Below are 16,192 nucleotides of genomic sequence, written 5' to 3' on the forward strand. Positions count from 1 at the left end.
CGTTTTATAATTCTTTTAAAATCTTTTAACCAACATTTTAATACACATCATCGATTTGTCAAAAAGTTAATTTGCTGAATTGCGAAAACCGTGAACCACGCCATTAAGGCGACAAGCGCAATAAACGTACGCAACCAAGCGAAGTGAACGTTGCAATTAATTTTCGCACCTCTTCTCGGAAAGTGCACGAGAAGTAGCTAAGTACCTTTGATTTTAATCGTTTCAGGATGCCAGGATTCCGGTAGGAAAGGGTGCCTCGGGCATTTCGGGTACTCGTTCTGCTGACAGCGCGTTCCGAATTATAACATGTCAGGGGGAGGAACTTTTAGTGACAGCTGAAAATGCGGACTAAGTGAAATTCAACCCTCTAATCGTATCTTTCCTAATAATAATGACGACGGCACAAGAGATAAAGGTATGAGTAAGATAGACAGAATTCTCGTCTACCTTATAATAAATTAAAAAGGTATACATACTTATTTTATTGATTTACTACAATATTAAAGAGAAAATTGATATGAAAATTACTAATTTAAACTTTTATTTTTATTACAGAAGCATTCGGGTTTAGTGTCTTTTAAGACGGACACTCAGAGTTAACATAAGAACGTCACCTTTTTAAAGCAAAACTTTTCCTTTACTATTACAATGCCTCTACTATTAAGCTATGTTGCATTTTATGTGGGACAGTGCCAAGGACAGTAAAATCTAACAGGACTGCTACATTCAGTGTATTCATATTATTTTTGAAGTTTTATTTTTTTAGACGTATTAAAGCCTATCATGTAACCTCTAAATCTCTAAAAACACACAGCAAACACATAGTACTCAATGACAGTTAACAAGGCGTGGCAAATAGTGTGACGTAGAGTGCGGGCAACCAACCCGTAGTGGGCTACAAAAATATAATGCATGTGGCAGTCCTGTTAGATTCTACTGTCCTTGGGACAGTGCAAGTGCATAGTAGTTTCGTAACTATGGTTAAAGCATTCATATATTGCGAGTTATATGAAATTCCCGGTATAAAGATTAATTCAGGCGACACAAATATTAACGAAAATGTATTTCTTGATTTTATATTAGAAACATGAAATATAATTTAGTTACAGCAAATTTCTCCTTTGAAATTATATCAACCATTCATGATATAATTTCAATCTTATCTGAATGTGACGCTAATAACTCATTGGAAAATACATTCATAATTAGATTTTCTGATTGAAAATAAACGTCAATATAACCATTTGCTATTTACTTTTCTAACCATGTCTTTGTTAAAGTTGGAAAAACTTTATTTATAGTAATAGTACCAATTTAAATATATACAATCTGAAACTGAGACGTGTAAGATTTAGTAAAGTTTAATTTTGTAGAGTACTACAATAAGATAAAATAAGTAGTAAGGATTCAGATGCAGAACGTTGGAACGGACACGCCGGAAAGATTTGCCACTTCTAGCCGCTAGTTGGAATGTTGAGGTAAACTCTCGGAGGAACGGAAACCGGAAGTGAACAGATTTCCTGTCCCCATAGCTTGGCAATGTCGTCTCGTCCCATTATAAATTCTAATTAGACCAACAATAAGTTAATCGAACGATGACGGAGCGTGGCCTGTCAACAATGGGCCGATAAATGGCCTAATTGGCTTTTAGTAATAAACTGCAATCGGGCCAATACAACTATAGGCATCTGCAAACACCGATGATACATACCCGACTACCGTACTGATTCAGTGACTAAATATTTGCGATAGGAATTTGCGTGCGATTTAGCGTTTGGAATTAACTCCGGCAGATATGGTATAAATAGATAGAATGTTTTTAAGGGACTTTGGAACATTTTTCACGCTTTATGACGCCTTCTAGCTGCATGTGTCGTAGATCATGGAGTCAGCTCTTCTTCTTTGATATCCATCGCTGAACGGTGGCTGGCTAATGGAACAAAAACTGCCATTACCAACTTCCCCCATCCGAATCCACCATTAGCGAGGTGCATTTCTCTCGCACGGCCCACATCTCTTGGCGCATTACGACGCCATTCGCACCTAAGCTCACATTATGACACAAGTTTAAAGGGTTATCAATTATGTCCGCTGCTGCCCCCGTATTCGAGAGCCAATTTTTCTCCAAAAAGAGATGAACAAAAGCTCCCCTACCGACGTCGACCAAACAAAAACACCTGTCACCTAAGTGCACGGTTTTTTCTCTCTCCGAGAATGGAACAAAGGGGGGAATTAATGCTGAGATTGTCGGGTGGGGACTGGATAGAGAAAAAGGAATGTCGCGGCCGTATCGCGTAATGAACCTAAGGGCCGTCAGATGTCTTTGGAAAATTAAAAGGGGTCCGTTTTGGCAGGCAAGGTCGGAGATTACGCGGCGACAAACAATGCTGAAAAGGGGATGCTTTAATGGTAACGATTTTTTTTCTCTCTCATTTATATCTATAGAGTTATACGCTAAATATTATCTAATTCATTATCAAGATAGTGTGTATGTTTTTTTAAGTATATTCTCAAAGTGATTAAATTTTAAACAGTATACACTTCAAACGGACGTTAATCTCCACAGAAAGGGATTACGGGGGTTCTTTACCTTCGGTACCTCAAAACGAAGTTTTGAAATCTCAATTAATTAATTTAACATCCCGTCTACCAACATCAACAGTACCGTTAACGACACAAGGTGGCCACTACCGTCACGAAATCTAAATATTTGCCAATATGGGAAACTGAGCTGATAAGCACTTAGCAGGACGGACTGGCATGGGTGGGTGGGGACGGCAGCGCCGCCTCGTAACCGGGTCGCGAAACGGCTGCTCGCCTCAAAACTTTTAACAAGGCAAGGCTTTAATTACAAAACTTTATTTATTATTCCCTCTTTCCCCTCCATCCACTTTCGGACGTGACCCGTTATATCACGATAATCTGGTACAGTATGAGTAGACGTTCGCTCAACTACTTACAATTACAAGCAAATGAAAATAGCCAGACAACTTGACCATTCAGAATTTAAAATCAAATCAATATTACGTTGTAGTTATTTTTATATTTTAAAAGTCAAACAAAAATGTATATTGAAAAAAAGTATATCAATTAAAATCAATTTTATTATAGTTTGAATGAATATAGCTTTTCTGTGTGCGTTTTATGAAACATGGCTTCGAATTACATACGTGTGAGTATAAACGCAAAAAATTCAACCTGCTGAAAATAAAACATCACGCTCTTGGTTTAGAAACAGTCATTGCGCATTTAGACGATATATTTCAGAATGTAGCGTCTCGGCCGCAAGCGACCTAGGTTTTAGATTATGACGTATCGGTTTTACGCCGGTTAAGATTTAATTTTTAACTCGGCGAAGATAAAATATTGCGCCCTTGATAGCACGAAAGTCTATTATAACAGTTATTTTGTATTTTAACATTTAGTCATTTAGCCCAATTTCGATGTCCGCATAGGCTACCTCCGAAACTAAAAGAGATAGAAAAAAAGTAGCTTACATGTCATGATCCCATTTTTCGAGAAAGTGCTAATGCCGAAAACTCCGAACAGCTATCGTCTTTTGTTTTCACCCTATCGGCAAAAACTGAAAACTTTGCGAAAACGACAATCGCGAATATCTCACTTATTATCAAAGATGGAGTATTATAAATAAAACATTATATGGGCAATTTTTTACGGAGAATTCAGTGGCGTAGGTAGAATTTTTTTCCCATCTTTTATTTTCGAGATTTTAGACGTAACTTAATTTTTTAAATGGAAAAAGACCTAAAATAATTTGTTATTTCCTTCTGATAACAAATATAGATAGTTTGTGGGGTATATTTCTTATAGTTATTGAATAATTAACAAAAATTCATTTTGTTCCATCTAAATCTAATGTATGTATTTAAAAGTTAATGTTGCTATGGTGATAATCATACATACTATGATGGAATATAATGTATCAATTTTTTTTGTTCTTTCTAAAACTATTGTATGTATTTAAAACTTAATGTTGTTATGGTGATAACCATACCATGAGGGAAAGCATTGTTTCCAATTATTGCCAAAGTTTGTAGCAAGGTCAGTAGAATCTAACAGGACTACTACGTCCATTGTATTTTTGTAGTCGACTACGGGTTGGTTGCCCGCACTCTACGTCACACTATTTGCCACGCCTGGTAACTGTCTATATTTTTAGAGGTTATGTGATAGACATTAATACGTCTAAAAACATAAAACTTCAAAACTAATATGAATACGTCTAGGATATAACCTCTAAAAACACACAGCAAACGCATAGACCATAACAACAGCTCGGCGTGGAAAATGGTGTGACGTAGTTTGTGGGTAGGCTGTCACAACAATGGATGTAGCAGTCCTGTTAGATTCTACTGTCCTTGAGTTTGTAGTAGTATTTAAAAATTCACTAACAACTCTGGCATTATGTGCTGGTGCTCCGTCATATTGAAAATATATCATTTGAGACATATTTAGTGGCAAATTGTCGACCAAAGACTCAATGTGCTGCCTTAATATATTGAGGTATTTCCCTGAGTTTAAGTTTTTATGGTAGATACTATATGCCAAAATTCTATTATCTAAAAGGGCACACCATACATTGAACCCCAATCTTCTTTGAACACTCAGAGACTTCATCGGTCCAGATAACATTTTGAACAAACAGCAGATTATTTAATTTTTTTACATATCATCTACAAAATTCTAATCTTCGATTGACATCTCCGGCACGTAAATAATGAGTTAGCCCCGCTTTGTATGGTTTATACTTATTTTTCTTTCATATTCGGGAGCAGCGGCTTTTGGGTGAGACGTCTTGTTGCAATTTCTCTTGCAGGTCATTAAGGTTATTAACATTTAGGTTATTAACATTTTCTCAAAAAACGAAATCATGACATGTAAGCTACTCTTTTTCTATCTCTTTTAGTTTCGGAGATAGCCTATGCGGACATCGAAATTGGGACACCCTGTACCTTATAAACTTTTACATGACATGTAGTTATAAATGAAATAATTCAGATGTAGTAGTAGTTCAAGTTATGAAGTACATAAATATTTATGGATAGATTTATAGTTTACAGGTAGCATAGAATAGGTGGTTTTAATCCAATTCATGGTGGATAACAAAACAGCTGAAAGCTCGTACGACTTCTGTGTCTAGTGGCCGATTCTAGAAACTCGTCGAACTTAGGCGATTTACATTTAATTTCGTGAGTTGAGAACTGCCTCCGGTGTTGGTACTAGGGGTTCTGTGGTGAGCGAGGATTGTTTTGCCGCTTCATCATTATTACGATTAAATTTCGCCATTTCTCTGCTCGGGGGGACGAAAGGTACTCGAAGTTTAAATACTATAGCACTATAGAAAACAAAAAAGTTTACGCCACATAGACCATTTCTTAAATTTAATTTAACTTTAGAGTCAAAATAATAAACATTTAGTGGTTAATATAAACCAGAAATTCAATTCTAGAATTGCTCTCAATTCGAGTCTAAGAGAAAATAAAGGAAACCCCCTTGAGCGAGAAACTTTTAAATTTTATAATTGCAAATTTCCGAAAGAAAACTAAAACTATTTTCGCAGTTTCACCTCGCGCGAACTTGTGTATTGGGGCGAAAAAGGGGGGAGTGGGTGGAAAACGTACGCTGTATAGCTACCAGGTACAGTGCAGCCTCCGGCTGCTTTGTATTCATCGAATTTTAAAATTAATTTTCAATCGAGCCCCGTCGGAAGCCGTTGCGAAACAAGCGAAATGCATTAAGTCTCTTCGCCCGCCTTTTGACAGTCCCCCCGCCTTCGTCCGCACTTTACCATCCCCGCGTCGTCCCTTCGCCAGCCAGCGAACCCCGCAACACCTGAGTTCCCGCCGATTTTCGTTTGGTTCAGAGCAAAATGGGAAATAGAAAAGCTCGCAAAAACGCAGCGGAAATATTGAAAGATTAAAATATCGCTCTGCGGGATGTACTGGCGAAAAATTCATCTCGTGAAAAATTGCGTTGCCCCATTTCGATATTTCCTGTGTGGCAGAAGAATTGATTAAAATGTCAATTATCTTTTTACTTACATCAACTCGTAATACCAAAAGGTTTGGTTTTAATCATAAAAATTAGTACTTCTTGGAAGTTTTTCGTGTATTATTTATGAAAGTTTTAAGATAAAATTGTATCAGGTATATTTATGATGTCATATGTTACTGGTGATTGTATAATATACATATTATATGGGAAACATTTTTCATAAGATAATTCTAGGAGAAAAATCTGCGTATTCATCAGAATCTTCATCAATTGTGATCAATTCTATTTTTTAGTTCAATATTACACATCGCATCTTCTATGTCTTATTTTTACCAATTTTCCCTTTGGCGTCTGTCCAAGGTTGGAATACGAAGCTTCCGGTTTTAGTACATTAAGCCCAGCGTTGACAATTTCTTTCGTCACTTAGTTGTTTATTTTTATAAAATAAACTTATCCAGTTAGTAGCATGATGTTGATATACGGCGAATGATTGGCAGGTGAGAGCGGTTGGTAATCGATCGATAGTTAATTTGCCCAAGTTCGTCGAGCTGCCTGCCCATCGTAAATTTCACTACACTAGACAATAACTTTTTGCATTAGCCCCGTATGTATGAAAGCACGTGCGCCACCTAGCGTCCACGTTCGTTATTACATCTATGTTCGTTATTATTAACATCGTTAAGTGATGAGTTAATTTGACAAATTTTTAGTACACTATTACAAACATTGAACTAAAACTAACACTAGCACTATTATTACACGGTTAAGCCCAAAACTTTCTAGTTCTAGGTCTAGTGTTAGTTCTAATGATATTGCAACTATTAATTGTAGCTATTAGAACTAATTCTAGGACTAACATTAAAACTAGGAACATTCGGGTTTCGCCGTCTTGAGAGATGCACTAGTAATAGTGCTAGAAACTAATAGTTATATTACAAACATTTTTTCTTAAACAATGTGCCAAGTAGGTATTGTAAACAGACTCATCAAACTCAGTACGATATAAGGTACAGAAATAGAGTAACCGCCTTTGCCAGTAGGTGGCACCGCGACGAGTGGGGTCTTTTAAATCAATATTCATGGTAAGTAGTTGCCGAACGTACATAAATCTACGAGAACTTTTATATTCAATGCATATTCGACGCCCGTTAGATTGTTGCGCGCCCGTCACTGCCGCACAATGCCCCAGCCCCCAGCCGAGGTGAGATTTGAACATTTCCCGACCGTTCCATTGTGGAACGACTTCTGCGAAACTTTTGATTATCTCGAATAGAACAACCTCGGGCGCTCCTTTTTTGCCTCCGCCACGTTCTCGCTACTTTTTCCCACCTTTCATGGTCCCCGCGCGGTGTGTTTTAGTTGATTAAAGCGAGATTCCTCAATTTATTAAAGCACTTTCGGTTCAGTTTAATTTATGCGAGTTTCAACTACTCAAATCTCGTTTATAGGAGTTTAAACGATTATTCAAATCAAATCGTATAACGGTTCTAAGTTGGTAAATGAAAATAATTTTTTTTTAATTAAAATGCGTGTCGTCGTTGGAATGTGCCCATTAACTCAACAGATCGAGATAGAATCCCCGTGTGCTAGTGTCCTTGTTCTTCAAAGGCTGCCTCACGGCTGTTTCGTTTGCTGCTTGTTTTAGTAAACTTGCCGTTATACATGCGTGATGTTGAAACGTTGCTAGAGAACTTTCAGTAAGGACGAAGATTGCTTGGTGAATAACCGACAGAGACAGAGGCAATGGTAGCGAAACGCTTTAACATAAGAGGGAACATGCTAATTATCTGTAAACAACCGTTCAAATATTATTGTAATTATGAATATGTTCGTGGCGAAGCGGTCGGCAGCGTATATAGGTTAGTACAGTGAGGGTGCCATGGTTACTATAAACAGTGCTTTTGGGTGTAATAACATCGAGCCTCGTTAATTATAAAAAGTGGTTTAACTAATATTGTTAATAAGTAATTTTGGTGGAGGCGCCGGGAAATTTATATACGATTAAATTTGTTGATATAAAATATCATATTAATTAATTTGATCCAATCAGTGTTCGAATTACTAAATTTTAATATAGTATTTAGAATTTGAAAAGCCACAAAGTTTGCGCATCACTTCTTTGTATACAACTCACCAAGCTGTGAATTATTGTATATGTAAAGTGCGAACCGTTGTAGGTAAACAGATCGCGAGCATTACGAGCACCGCGATGGTTCGGGCGGATCTTCCTTTATGCCATTTTGGAGCATCATCGTAGTCAGACGCTAAAAAGCTCAAAGTATCTTATCGAACACTTATTACGACATTAAAACAATTACAACTTTAAAGGTGTACATATTCACTTACTAAATTTCGTAATTATCGCATAGTTAAAGCTCGCCTTGAAAAATATTTAAAATGAATTTTTAATTTCCCCGGCCGTAAGCTGTACACGCGTTTTTAATTTTCTCCGCCCGACGATGCGGGAACAAATTAAAAAATAATACGAAATCTATTCCCAGGCTAAGCGAGCTCCCGTCGGCCAGTCTGGTGCTTTTTCTTATTTTATTATCCGTGTTTCGACTCGCCTCATTCCCCACTCCAAACGCACCGTGCACTTTATAATTAAATTTTCCTCCGCTCCAAAGGGGTTTCCCTCCGGCATTTTCATACCATAGATAATTATATAGTTGACTAAACTCTTTTCGGTAGCAAATCTAATGCTTAAACAGCAATAAATTGAATTTCAAAACTGTGTGATGCTACTCAATAAACAACAATTTTAATGAAAATTAATAACGCAAAGCAGTAAAAGTTCTCGAATACAAAGTTTTTATTGGAGGACTTTAATATACAAGAATGATGTACAATAATCCGAAATAGTACACTTCGATAAATTCTTGTATTAATTTCTTTCGGTGTGGATTAACTCTGAAGATGCGGTCCTGAAATGTGTTTGACCTAGTAAATGTCTTGTTCACAAAGGAGGACTATTAATAAGCTTTTTATTATAATTGTAATGTAATAATTTTTTAGCCGTGATTCAAGCTTTTAGCCAACGAAATTTTAGTATTTTTAGGAGTTAGATATCAACATGGACATAAATTTAAAAATATGAGACTGTAGGTAATAAATATAATGCTTTAATCGATTGAGATTAAATCTAATAACAAAATGTAGCAAGTTATACATTATTCATTATTTAAAAAGGTTGAAATGCCGTGTTTAATCCCAAAGGATTAAATACAAAAATAATCCTATGAAGTTTACAAGGATAAAAAAATAATTCCTCTACAAACGTTATTGAAAGTAAATAACTCTATGTGACGTGACAAATATTTTGCGTTGAAATTTAAAATTTATTTATAACCTTTACTTTGTATTTGTTTACCATTTTATGTTGTGAAAAATTAAAAAATAACTTGTATATCATGAGTACAATTAAGTGGGCTACCTCCTCAGTCCCTCAATATCACAATATATAGTGTATATGTTACGGTTAGAGTAATAAATGCAGTTAGTATTAATAATTACCGGTTAGTATTAATAATAAGTACAACAATTAGTCAATGTGATAAATCTCCATATATTAATCAGTTTTACCGGATATTAATAACATTTTCTCAACGTGGTTGGTTAAAGTAGTAAAACACTATAATTTTGTATATCAAACATGTTTTTATTAAAAAAACTTATTAAAGAATAAATTCTTATTAAAAAAACTCAATGCTGAAGTACTTTATAAAGTTAAACCAAGTCTTTAAAGATAAGTTAATTCTCATATAATTTATAATTATTTATTATTGCACGATCGAGTTTTATGACATTTTGAATTACAAAGAATATGTAATTTTTTGCATTTGCATCGATTCGAATTGCATTCAGCAGTGCAATTGCAATGTTGGAAACCTTGTCCACCAAAATTTGAACCCTTACGAGCACACTCTCTAAGAGTAATGTCAGTTTCTGGTAGTTCGTTAATAGAAATAAATTTTTCTTTACAGATAGTAAATTCATTCCTTGAATACAGTTGATTATATACTTATACTTATAAAAACTATCCTTTTCAACAGAAATAATAACAGCTATTATATTTCGGCTATCTGCTTTGGCTCGATCAATTTCTGGTACCTTAATTCTAACGCTTTGGCCTATTTCGGCATCTGGAAATTTTGCATTAGAACGTTTCAACATTTTGTCAGCATGCTTCTCTAAGGAGTGTTTAGCGAAATTTCGAGCTTCCAGAATTTTTTGTGAAACTGTATTGGTTGTCGTATTACCAACAAATTGTGGGTCTTTACTTTGGCTTACAATGAGAGAATTTTGTTTATTTAAATCTATAGATTCAATTTCAGCAGATTGTGAGACCTTCAAATCTCTGAATGTACGGTCAGTACTTTCATTGCTACATTGCTCTGAGTCAGTAGCAACATCTTCACTTTGATGTTCAGGATGATTATCATATTGCTGTTTTAAAATTGACTCAAGATCTTCTTCACGTGTTATTTTTGACAATGTATCAAAAGCTGGCAAGAATGTTTTCAAACCCACTTTAGCTTTACAACCAAACATACCTTCATAATGACTTTGGTTTATTCCGGAGTGGTGGGCTCTGTTCTTCACGAACTGTATAAATTTTAAACCTTCCGACCATTTTGTAGTTTTGTTTGTCTCCAACCATGTAGATAACATCTTCTCAATATCCTGGTTAGCTCTTTCAATAGAACCTTGTGATTGACTGTGCCGCGACTTTCCGTGCACAATTTTTGGTTCATTCCACATGTGACACAACTTTTCAATTACCTTATTTGCGAATTCTCGCCCATTATCAGTATGTAATATACAAGGAGCTCCAAATATTGTGAACACATCTAACAAGTGGTAAGCAACTTCTTGGGCGCGCTTGGTTTTTAGTGCTCTAAGCTGTAAAAATTTTGTCAGGTGGTCTTGATATACCATAATTAACTTAAACTCGTCATCTGCTTGAGATTGCATGTCGATGAGGTCAACTTGGCATCTCGAATTAAATTCGTTGCTGAATTTTTTTTGAGCAATTTTGCCATATCTGCTTTTTCTTGACTTGCTTTCTAGGTGATGATTTCCAGTTATCTTTATGAAATTTTGATTTGACCATTCTACAGCAACATTAAATTCTTTAATTGCATCAGTGCACTCATTTTCATCTCATCTGAAGAAGACGTTTCCACAAAATCGCTGCCTCATCCTTGTCCAAATGTTCCGCATCTGCAGCAGGGTAGTTACCCTAAAATGTGCAGTTATGATTTTGCTATCGACTTTTAAAATTGTTTATGCATTAACTTACTGGAGCTACTTCCTGTAGAGAGTTTTGAAAATTTTGTCAATCATTCCAAATTTATTTATAGGAAAGTTAATACACCAATAAATTGTGATATAAGAAAGTTGATTTGATGGGAAATTAATGTAGCATTAAGCGATGAGAAATATGAAAGATCTAACGGGAATATTGAGTAAATAAAAAGGGACGCTTTCTCGTAATAAGCAGATAGCCAAGATCAACTTGTTGCTTACACACTCCTGGCAACAGCCACCAGTGAACTCGGATGCCGAGCCAGGGCTTAGTTTCTTATTAGAGCGGATAAAAACGACCATCGTCTTTATATATATAGGAACACATTACATTTTTGTTTACCGTGCCACGAGCAAACGGTCGACCCTTTGGGCGGAAACACTTCGCGACAAAATTGTTTGCAGTTTCAATTTTATCTCCAGCTTTGAGATTTCCACAAACACAGTGAACGGTTTTTTCGTAACCCTGGCGAGAATATCGAAGTGTTACCCCTTGAGACGTCTCGTCGTTGTTTCATTGTTTCGGCGGTTCTTTACGTTTCGGATTTAATAATAAACAAAAGAAGCATTGAATTGTTTCGCCATGCTGGGCTTTCGTTCCGCGAAACTTAACGAAATTAGGCCGTGCTGAATTAAAATTTCGAGACGAGTTTTGTCCGTTCGCAAACGCCCATAAACCAATTATAACTTTTATGCAAGATAAATAAGGCGTGCCGTGCCGTCTTTGGAAGGACGGAATGAAAGTAATAAAAAAAACAAACCGAATATCATTTCGCTTCTTTTACTATGTTATCATCGGTCTTTTATTATATTTACAAAGTTTTTGTGTATTATAATAAATGAATTTAAACTCAAAATGTAGTGAAATACACGTATAAAATTTCATTTATAATCTGGACTAATTACGAGAATACTACCGCAAAAACTGAACAACTTCCACATTTATACGAGTACGGAGTGTATTTTCCTTTCATTATTTCGATTTTCATGGGATTACCATGTGCTACAAATCCTATAAATTCATGCAAATTATTTAAACTCTACGGATACATTAATCTTTAAATTCTTATAATTTATGTAATTGTTTTATTTTATAAAATAAGTACCTTTATTTTATGTTTCCGTTGAAAATTCAAATAAAAATGTGTCCCAAGAGCAAACGTATACTACCTCGTCCACTACTATATCTCATTACGGTCATTTTCCCGTAGAAACTGCCGTAAAACCAGGCAGGTCCCGTAGGAAATATCGTCTTTGAGCGGGGCGTAGTGACGGTACAGGGCGGCCGAATGGGAATATAATCCGGAATCGGGGCCACGTTGGATCCGCACCGCTCCGGAACCCGTCGGGCGCATATATTGAATCAAACGTAACTTAATATACGTGCGGCACACCCTCTACACACCCCCACACCGATTCGAATCTCCACGTGTAACTATCTGATCCGATTCCACATTACGGATTTTCAGATTGCAGGTCTACGACCTTCCCGGTAATAACTTTGAAACTGCACGTAGAACACTGTTGATCGAAATATATTTGAATTAAGCTACCGGTGTAGAAGTATGATGTAACTTCGCGCTGTGAATTGTTTTTATTTTATAGAGACCTTTATACAGGTATTAACACGAAATGTAGCGGTTTTCCTACCGCGATATACTGCCGGATTAGTACAAGTTTAACTGGGCAATCGAAGACCATTAAATAAGAAATACGCTTCGAGTTATTACCTACCATACCTGGTAAGCGCACCCTAGACGACGCGACGCGACGCGACGCCTTCTAGCGTCGGATATCGGGTATCGACCAGGGGTGTGATAAAACTTTACGATAGGCGATATTTATCGGGTTATGATTAAGTGTAACTGCGAAATATGTAATCGAGGGCGGCCCGGGTTCGAACCGACCTAAAGCCGGACGCTATCCGAATATTAAGCAGATTAAGATGTCTGAATTGATACATGGTCTTCGAAGGTTGCCATATTTTCTATATAGATGGATTAGATTCATTTTTGCAATCAAAAGAGATTTAGAACTTAGATGTATATACTTTAGTTAGGTCCACTTTTACCATCCTCCTGATAAACTATCAAACCAAAGCTATCTATCAGTTAAGCTGTCTATAAGATACAATTTATCTCGTAGATAACAGGGTCGTGCGTACTACCACCTTCATTTATCTCATAGTTAAGAAATCCTTGAGATAACTCGAGGTCTATAGAACATAAGGTTACCCAATTCCCTATACCTCTGTAGTATCGATTATTACCCCGCAGAATAACGTCACTGGTTCGATACAGTCAGAGTAGAGTTGAATAAAAGATAGCCTATACTGTAGTACAGTCTATATAAAATATTTAAACCTCGCATAGTGTTGTGTTGTTCATCGAACCAGCTACGTCACTGACCTTATGTTCTATAGACCTTGAAGATGCCAATTTTACACTCACTTCTACAAAATCTGCTATGGATAGCAACATGTTACCTATTGCATAAAACGGAACAGTCAGCAAGAAACGGTTTGAAGGAGGTGCAGCATTATTACTAAAATTTTGATGAATTTTACACTAAATAATAGCAATCAACAAATTACTTATATCATGGATGGAGGTTTTATTACATTTTCTATTTGATTCAAAAGGTGATGAAAACTTTTTTGCGAGAGACGAAATCTCGTCATAAATTCAACATCTGAATGAATATTTAATGGTCAACTCTACTCCTTATTATCTTTTCGCTTCTTATAGGAAATAATTCATTGATTTCTTCAAAAATTTGTTCTTCATCCCCAATGTCGAAGAAATTATCCATGATGATTTTATCTAATGTTAATTATTAATAGTAAAACTTAATAGTAATATTGAAATAGTAAAACGCTCAAATTTTATACGTCAGTCAGTATAAATTCTATTTGATGTTAGGTATCTGCAGTTATCCCTTAGATAGCACCTTATCCGACACCCAATCCACGGGTTACAGATATTTCAAAGTTATCCCATGGATAGCGGTATCTATAAGATAAATACAGTGGTAGTAACCAATTTTTAAGCTATCCGATAGATAACGCTATGATAACTATGAGTGGTAGTAGTGGGCCTAAGAGCGCCAATTTATCTATAGGATAAATTTATCAAAAGGTGGTAAAAGTGGGCCTTAATAATATATATTTGGTTACATTTTGGTGTACAGGGTGAGACAAATTGGATACTTTTAAAGGGAAACTCCTCTTTCTATAAAAGATAGAGGAAAAATGATATCACTGTTTGAGGCTCGATTTTTATAAGAAACTTAATGGCGAAAACCACATATAGATATCTCTTACGGTTTCAGAGATAAATATAATCTCGTTTTTCTTTTATTTCCAAAGCCTACTTTTTCAAAAACTGCACATAGAAGTTTTAAAGTTGTATATTTCAAAGAAGACTTGAACGAAATAGCAAGTGTGCTTTTAATTTTTCCCATTTCTACCCCTGAAGTACATCGACGGTAGGTTTACTTTGAAAGAAATATTATTTTGTAATATGCTTATACGAGTTAATTTTTGCAGTCGTGCCTGAAGACGGCTCCATCGGGAGTCGAAACATTTATGTAGCACCGAAGCCTTTATAATAAAGTCATATTTACCTATTTTTCTTTAATTGCCTTAATATGGTGAACATGGAGACAACTTTAGCTTTACTTATTGTAGAGTTTAATCTCTAGTTTCATTTTCATTTTAAAGTTAATGGTTGTTTTCAACGAGAAAGGAAGGTGTATAATATAAAATTTAAAAGAAAACTTGATTAAGTAATGCAGCGCGTAGAAAAATACGGTACATTTCACATTTGACATGGCTTGGCCTCTACGACTACATATTTCGTAATAAAACGGAAGGTTACAAATTATATCTCAGATAGAGGCTATAATATATCGCCGTTATTTCTCAATTCGCGCGATTCCGAGCAAGGAAGTCTGTGCGATCCATTTAAAGTTGCGAAGTCCTCGGAAAGTTTCGCGATCCAGCCTGTAGACGGATTACTGCCATCTTCGGATTGGGGCGATGCGCCGTTTTTGACATTTATAATTGCTCCACAGGGGGAACCCTAACCAACCCTTAGCTCGTCGTCTTCGAAGAACGGGAGAGTCCCGTTTGCGAGATTGTTTGCCGAGCACAGCCGAGCAAATAATCGCGAGAGCGATCCACTCGCCCGCAACTATTAACGGTTCATTGTCTCCGTTTAATCGGTTTGTTTTATGAGTTGCCGATTCATTAAGTTCTTCTTATTTATGTAGATAATTAAAGGGAAAGATAAACGTTTGCTTTTTATCGATTTTTTGAAGTAAAGGTAGTGAGGAGAGTTCGGAATAATAGAGACATTGTGGTAGTAACGGGTTAACCCGTTGACATTCTGCTGACCCTCTTTGCTTAACGCGACTAATAAAGCAGAACGACACGACGAGTGTCGTTTTTGTGGTCGCTCGTAGCTGGGTGGTAATTATATTACAGGTTTTTGCGGACAGGACGGTTGTACCCTTTGGCACGGTACAACAGTGCGGATGTCACTCCCAGAGCGTCAGCGTGACGACGAGAACACTACAGTACTGCCGAATGCAGTTATTGCCTTCAACAAGGAGTTATTTCGGAACGTAACAATTTGTTTTAACACAGGAGTTTTGCAGCGGGTGTCATCGAAAGCCAGATTGTTATTTCTGTAAATATAAATGAACACTTTTGAACTTAATGTTGCGTACTTTGCTGGTTAAGTGCTTTCGTTAAAGTTCTAGTTAGAAAAACATTCTCCATTACCTCGATTAAATTCGAAAATAAATAGAGTAGAATATTTTTGATGGGTTTAAACCGTAATGTTACCGTTTTCCAATACAGCTACGA

At 36.2% G+C, this 16,192-nt stretch overlaps 1 protein-coding gene across 1 annotated transcript; it reads right to left on the reverse strand.

Moving 5' to 3' along the window:
• Positions 1-1,880: 1,880 nt before the first annotated feature.
• On the reverse strand, positions 1,881-10,989 carry LOC139429150 (uncharacterized). Its single transcript, XM_071194640.1, has 2 exons — positions 10,043-10,989; positions 1,881-2,043 (listed from the first exon to the last, which is right to left on the reverse strand). Exons 1-2 carry the CDS (start codon positions 10,987-10,989, stop codon positions 1,881-1,883), a joined length of 1,110 nt encoding a protein of 369 aa, XP_071050741.1.
• Between the last annotated feature and the right edge of the window lie 5,203 nt (positions 10,990-16,192).

The sequence above is a fragment of the Onthophagus taurus genome, chromosome 2 (assembly GCF_036711975.1).
Source record: "Onthophagus taurus isolate NC chromosome 2, IU_Otau_3.0, whole genome shotgun sequence".
NCBI classification, from domain to species: Eukaryota; Metazoa; Arthropoda; class Insecta; order Coleoptera; family Scarabaeidae; genus Onthophagus; species Onthophagus taurus.

Excerpts from the sequence above, each read along its gene's own strand:
- LOC139429150 (XM_071194640.1), bottom strand. The coding sequence starts at position 10,989 with ATGCAATCTCAAGCAGATGACGAGTTTAAGTTAATTATGGTATATCAA. Across the intron at positions 2,044-10,042 it reads GAAAAGGATAGTTTTTATAA|GTGCGAATGGCGTCGTAATG; the intron begins GTATAAGTATAT and ends ATGTGAGCTTAG.